The 7,362-nt window shown below is 34.4% G+C and overlaps 1 protein-coding gene across 1 annotated transcript; it reads right to left on the bottom strand.

Moving 5' to 3' along the window:
* Positions 1-214: 214 nt before the first annotated feature.
* Positions 215-968, bottom strand: LOC106749418 (histone-lysine N-methyltransferase SETMAR-like). Its single transcript, XM_014628828.1, has 2 exons — positions 590-968; positions 215-528 (listed from the first exon to the last, which is right to left on the bottom strand). Exons 1-2 carry the CDS (start codon positions 966-968, stop codon positions 215-217), a joined length of 693 nt encoding a protein of 230 aa, XP_014484314.1.
* Positions 969-7,362: the final 6,394 nt, after the last annotated feature.

The following is a 7,362-nucleotide window of genomic DNA, read 5'->3' on the forward strand; positions in this document are numbered from 1 at the left end:
AAAATTATATCACCTTTCGATTTTTGAGCATAACTTGTTTCAAAGTGAACGGATATATATATCAGGTTGATTGATAAGTCCTTAGAATGAAAATTAAAAAAACATTTTGTTAGCAAAACTCAATTTTATTCTTCAACATAATTTTCTATTAGCTCAATAGACCGAGTCTAACGAGTTTCTAGCGTCTGTAAGCCTTCAAAATAATAAGAAGTTTCTAAACCGCCAAAATATGCATCTGTTTCCCATTCAACCTCTTCATTTGAAGCAAATCTCTTTCTCTGGAACCATTTTTGAGATTTGGAAACAGGTAAAAGTCAAACGGCGCCAGATCTGAAGAATATGGTGGATGTGGGAGCAATTCATATCTCAATTCGTTCAATTTTGCCATTGCTTTTACCGATTTGTGAGCTGATGCATTGTCTTGATAAACGAGAATTTTTTTCTTCGCTAAATGAGGCCTTTTCTTCTTGATTTCATCATTCAACCGGTCCAACAATGATGCATAATATTGTCCTGTGATTGCTTTACCTTTTTCAAGATATTCGATTAGGATTATTCCACATGCATCCCAAAACACAGTGGCCAGAACCTTTCCAGCCGATTGTTGCGTCTTTAGTCGCTTCAGAACTTTCCCACCCTTTGGAATTCATTGTGCCGACTGTTGTTTCGATTCCACCACCAGGTGTATAATGGTCGATCCAGGTTTCATCAACGGTTATGTATCGACGCAAAAATTCCTTTGATTTGCGCCTAAACGTGTTCAAACAATGTTGAGAAATGCGAACTCGTTCACGTTTTAGATCGATTGTTAGCAATCGCGACACCCATCTTGCAGTTAGCTTTTTCATACTCAAATGTTTGTGTAGGATATTGAACACACGTCCGGATAAGATGCCCACAGCCGCAGCTAGTTCGTGCAATTTCACTTTGGGGTCATCCAACACGATATCACGGATTTTTTCACTCATATCTGGTGTAGTCACTTCATTTGGCTGACCACTGCGTCGTGCATCCGATGTGTTGGTACGACCATATTTAAACTCAGCAACTCAGTTATATAGAGTTGCATTCGACGGAGCAGGCTCCCCCAAAGTTTTTTGGAAGACCTCAATCATTTCTTGCGGTTGCAAGTCTTTCAAATAGAAATACTTAATCACTGCACGAATTTCAGTATTTTCCATTTTTTAAAAATATCAGAGGCTATGTGCTTTCGGTGGCTGTCACAAATATACTGATTGTCATAGTTGTCTACACAGGGTTTGTCCGGAAAGCAATGTCAGTGATATTTTTTTGACGTGACTGACCGTCAGAGTGCGTTCGGATCGGTTGGGAATAGTAGAGGGGGAAGTCAGCTAACGAATGTTGAATCACTCAGTCTTCTCCCGCCAGCCGCATAGTAAGGACATGCGTTTCCGTGGAAGTCGTTTTGTTACCTCGTGCAAGTAAAAATGCAGCGCTTGTTAGAACAAAACATGGCGATCAAGTTTTGCGTTAAACTTGGCAAGACAGCGGCGGAAACTCTTCCAATGATCAAGACAGCTTTTAAAGAAGATGCCCTGTCGGATCGGCAAGTGTTCCGGTAGCATAAGGTTTTTTTGGAAAGCCGGGAAGAAGCTCATTGTGTTTTTTGATATCAAAGGACTGGTCCATCACGAGTTTGTATCACCTGGTACAACTGTGAACACTAAATTTTACGTCGGAGTTCTAAAGAGATTGAAACGCAGGGTTCAACGCGTTCGGCCGAACATCGCAAAGGATTGGAAGTTGCATCACGACAACGCGCCAGCCCACAGCTTCTTCCTCGTCACCAACTACCTGACTAAAGCAGGGGTGCCAACGATTCCCCAGCCTCCGTACAGTCCGGACGTCGCTCCCCCCGACTTCTTTCTGTTTCTACGCCTAAAAGGACCCATGAAAGGAAAACATTTCGAGACCATTGAGGGGATCTAAGCAGCTTGCACCACGGTTTTAAAGGACATTCCGGAGGAGGCCTACCGTGGCCCATTCGATGCCTGGAAAACTCGCTGGAGCCGATGTGTCAACGCAGGAGGAGCCTATTTTGAAGAATTTTGATGTGTTGTAACCATAGAGTTATAGAATAGAGTGCGCGACGGGACAAATGTAGCGATAGAGGCTTAGAAAGAGAACGCATCCTAAGCCACCTTTCTATCTCTGTCTAGTCGAGCACGCGATTGGCTATACCGCCCGACCCGCACCCCGTGAGCGCCAAGCAACCGACTAAACTACGGAGTACGATAAACACGTGCCGTCTGCTAACAATAACAAAAAAAGTGTTACATATTGCAATCAGATTTGCGCAAATTTAGTGCACAATTACATGTAAATTAAATATATTTAAGATGACCAAAAAATGTATCGTTTGCAAAACAGAACAAAGTCGAACGTGCACGCGTAGTTTCCATCGGTAAGTATCGTAACCTTCAAAATTAATTCATAAAATTAATTCATAAAAGTTTTGTTTGGGAAAAACTTGATAAAATTTTTTAGGTTTCCGAGAGACGAAACGAAACGAAAGAAATGGTGTGAAGTTTTACAAATAAACGAAACTGTAAATTACGGAACTGCTCTTGTGTGTAATATTTATTTTAAATCTACGAGTTTATCAACTTATAATGATGAAGAAAAACGAAAGAAACTATCTCCGGATGCCATTCCATTCCTTTCTCAATCTCAAGTATTCGCTTCAAATTTTGATGCTAAAACTTTAAATATAATACCATGTAATGAAAGTAGTCAGTTAAACGAAGACAACATATGTAACAGCTGTAAAGAGGTAAATAATGTTAAAAATATAAAATCTTCATTAACTGAATCCAATAGCGAACCTATACAATGTGAAAAAGGAAAGGAAAATACTGATACATCTGTAGAAAATATTTGTATGATTGAAGAATTGTCTAATCAGCATCTCTCAGATGAAAGTGAAAGTACCATTAGTATATTAGCTAGAGAATAACAGTAAAGAAAGGTATTTTAAATATTTTTTACTTATTTTTATGCTACTATAAAAGAAAGTTATATTTATATTAATTTATTAATAGAAAAATCAGCTGCACTGATGGAAATCCAGATAAAAAAATTAAATTTGTCGATGGGCATGTAACAGATTATATTTCAAGGAGTGATTTTGTTTCGGATGAATCTTGGAGGAAATTCATGAGATTTTATCTTGCAACTAAAAGAAAGTTGTCTGCAGTACATAACAGGAACAGTCGCCAAAAGAAGAAATTAAATAATTTACAAAGTGTGATAGATCATTTACAAGAAAATAAGGAGACAGCTGCAGCCCAATTCTTACAAGTGCCTATTGAACTGTAGAGGAATTTCATGTTTGTCATTATGAGAGATCAATTTATACACTGATTTTTTTATCCATATTTTTAATATTTTTAACTATTTTTTGATGAATTTAAAGGAAATGATTTTTTTTATGAAATGTGAAATTGAAGAAAAATATAATTTTGCTAAACATAAATATATTGTTTAGAACTATGTTCTGTTAAAATGAAAAAAAAATTATTTCGGATTCTTCTACATTAGAATTAGAAGCTATTGCTAACCTGAAATAACTGTTAAAATTTTTGGATTCCAATTTGTCTTTTTTTTTTAATTAATTTTTAATATACTAATTTTACAGGAACTTCCTTCTCATTTAATAGATCTTGTCAATTGAATAAAAAATAAAAAAGCAAATAGTCCTTATCCAACACATTTGAAAACGTTTGCGAAGACACTTCATTTTCATTCTTCGTCCGCTTACGAGATAGTTATAAGTTCTTTTTTAAATTGTTTACCTTATCCTCAAACATTAAACAAGTGGATAGGAACCAAGAGTTATGAACCTGGAGTGTCTGATGAAGTTGTAACACATGTTTCTGCTATTGTTAAAGAAGAGCAGAAGAAAGATAAAAAATTAATTTTTAATCTTACATTCGATGAAATGCACCTAAGAAAGCTGAAAGAATGGGATAAAAATAGTTACAAATGGAAGGGTTTGGTTGATTTTGGTGGCCAATTAAATGATCACAATGAAAAAGGTAAAGAGAAAGAAGCTGGAAAATCGTTGGTATTTATGCTAGTGAATGTAAATGGGCATTTTAAAGTTCTAGTGGAGCATTACTTAATAGATTCTTTGAGTGGAGTAGAAAAAGCGATTTTGCTGAAAGATTTGTTAATTAAGTTAGATAGCAATGGTATTGAAATATGTAGTATTACATTTGGTGGAGATAGAAGTCACGGTAAGGCTTGTGAATCATTGGGTGCGAATCTAAATTATAAAAATAAAGAAACTTTTAAGCCATTCTTTGAACATCCCTCTTCTCGTAAACCTGTTTATATTTTTTACGATGCGTGTCATTGTTTAAAGCTTGTTCGTAATTATTTAGCATTTAAAGGTCCTTTAATACATGGTAACGAGTATATCTGCTGGAAATACATAAAATTATTGAATTCGAAGCAAGAGCAGGAAAAATTACATTTAGCGTGTAAAATTCGCAGTAGGCACATCGATATTTCGAAAAAAAAAATGAAAGTTAATTTGGCTGCACAAACATTAAGCGCAAGTACCTCCACAGCATTACATTTACTCGAGTTTCAGCTACAAGATAAAAATTTTATAAATGCTTCAGCAACTGCAAATTTTTGTAAAAATATTGACTTAATATTTGATTTATTAAATGTAAAAACGAAAATCTCTGATAAACCAAGTAGATCGTTTATTGATAAAAAATCGTTACCAGAATTGAAAGCAAAAATAGATATGTACATAGATTATATCGAAAATTTGAAAATTTTTGCTCCCTTGAGAAATTCCACTAAAGAGAATAATTCTGGTAATGCAAACCAAAGTATTAAAAAAGCTGTTACTCATTGCGAGTCTGTAAGTACCGGCTTCGTTGGATTCATAATAAGTTTACAAAATTTGTATTCATTAGCCGCATATTTACTTGATAATAATTATATAGAATTTCTCTTAAGTTACAAGCTCTCTCAAGATCATGTTGAGACATTTTTCTCTTGCATAAGACGCATGAACGGATTCAATAATAATCCCACAACTACTCAGTACTTATCAGCGTACAAAAAATTGTTATCAAATAAACTTGAAATTAAAGTTAGTTCTTCCGCTAATTGTTCTCCCTTGGATAGTACTTCATTATTATCAATAGATTGTTAAATGTGATGATGTCAAATTAAAAAATATCAAGGTAGAACATTTTAATAAAATGAAAAAAAATGAAGAGAAAAAATTAGAGTTATCGGAAGTGTCACTGATTGTAAATGAAAACTTATCAAGAAGTTATACTGATCACGATTACTGCAAAATGTCTGAATGGCGTTCTTCCCAATACGCAGATGAAATAATAAAACATACAACAGGTAGTGTTTTATTTGTTTTGAAAAAAGAGTTTCGTTGTTTAAGATGTCTCGAATTAATGAACGGATGCGATGATATCGAAAAGTCTCAGTTATCAATAATAAAAGATCGACGAGGCTTGCATTTCGCTTCTAACGATGTTAACAATGTTTGTATGAAAACTGAAGAGACTATCAGAAACACAAACAATTTATTTGATAAGAACATAAATAATTATTTATTGAAAGAAACTTTAAAAAGTGTGCCTAATAATATTTTTGATGACAAACATTTTTCGGATTTTTCGGATCATCGTAGCAATCTATTCTTTTCTATAATCCAAAAATACATCGATATACGATTAAAACATGAGAGTACGCTTTTGAAAGATAAGAATCAACGAATACGAATGCAAAATAATAAGTTAACTATTTTTAAGGGCCAATGATAAGATTATAATTATTTTCAAACGTTGTTGTAACTTATTGCATTTGTAAAAAAAATTAATTCAAATTCAATGTTTATTTATATCTGTTGAATACAATACTTAATGTAAAAATAAATTATATGACTGTCATTTATATTGAAAAATCATTTCTCTATCTCAAATACTCTATCAATTCTTTTGTAACACTTACTCGTTCGCTTAATTTTTTAGTATTTTTTAGTGCTTTCATAAAAATCTGTATTTAAAAAGTTTTTAATTATCAAGATTCAAAGATAAATAAATATTTTATAAGAAATAATATTAAAAAATAGTATATTGCACATTNTTTAGTATATCACCTATTTATATAATTTATAAAAACAATATTTATTACAAAAAAATAATCATACTTATTTTACAAAAGCGATTTCGATATTTTTTTACTTGAATAGGCATTAAAAAAATCTCCTCCCAAGATTCGAATCTTTCACTTTCCTAGGGTGAAACGTTTAGCTGAGTGAGCTACCGTAGACTTGACATGTTGAACATTTTTATTGTATTTAACTTGTACCAAGGCGGGGGAGCTTAGATTAAAGATTAGGTGGAGGAGCCTTCCCTCTCCTACTTGCGCTGTATGCGTTAGTCAGGTGGTGGAACAGCCAGTCGGAAGCTTGATCAGACAAGGACAGAACGGTGGCTTAGGATGCATTCTCTCTCTAAGCCTCTATCGCTATTACTTGCAGGACAGCATAACAGTCGCGCACTCTATTCTATAACTCTATGGTTGTAAGGAAAAGTTCAATAAATTGTTTTTAATCGACTCAATGACATTACTTTCTGGATAGACTCTGTATAGCAGAGGATTTGGAGTCATTAAATATTACGAGAATGGCGAATTGTGGGGTCCTTCTCTCTGCTCATACAGAATCAAGATGAGAATCAGAATGGTATTTCCACCGATAATGCCATTATCATCGTATTTATCGATGAAAGCACGCTGCTCTGAAATTTTTATGATCTGGTTATATCTTTTGAATAGTTGTAACACATGACTGCAAGTTTAATTGTCCAGAACAGCCTCTTAAAGACAAGAATTATCTCGCATCTGAAAGATGCCAGATTACTCTTCCACGGAAATTGTTGATATTTTCCTAACATTCGTAAATGTCGACACAATTACAAGAGAGCAGCGATCAGCTATCGCTTACAATACCCAAATTGGCAGAGTCCCAATGCTGCTACTATTTTATACATTGAACAAAGAGCTCGAAGTGACCAATTAATTCGCCAAAAACAATACCGGAATCACGCCAATGTTGATGAAGTTGATTCTCATACCATTCTTTTGTTGGCGATAATACACAATGATCCTCAGATCAGCCTTCGACAGATCGAACATAAGCTGGAATGTCCTGATCGACTGCCTCGTAAATCCTGCGGGCTTATCGGTACTAGTTGTAGCACATCATGCTCGTCCAGACACTATCTGATTAGCATATAGTAAATTGGGTTATATTAGGTTGGTGCATATGAAATGTCGGATTCTTAAGTGATTGTA

The sequence above is a fragment of the Dinoponera quadriceps genome, unplaced genomic scaffold (genome assembly GCF_001313825.1).
Source record: "Dinoponera quadriceps isolate SergipeBrazil2010 unplaced genomic scaffold, ASM131382v1 scaffold3758, whole genome shotgun sequence".
Lineage (NCBI taxonomy): Eukaryota > Metazoa > Arthropoda > Insecta > Hymenoptera > Formicidae > Dinoponera > Dinoponera quadriceps.

Bases quoted from the DNA above. Each gene is read 5' to 3' on its own strand.
- LOC106749418 (XM_014628828.1), bottom strand. From the start codon at position 968: ATGAGTGAAAAAATCCGTGATATCGTGTTGGATGACCCCAAAGTGAAA. The intron at 529-589 runs GTTCTGGCCACT...ATCTTGAAAAAG, and splicing joins CGCAACAATCGGCTGGAAAG to GTAAAGCAATCACAGGACAA.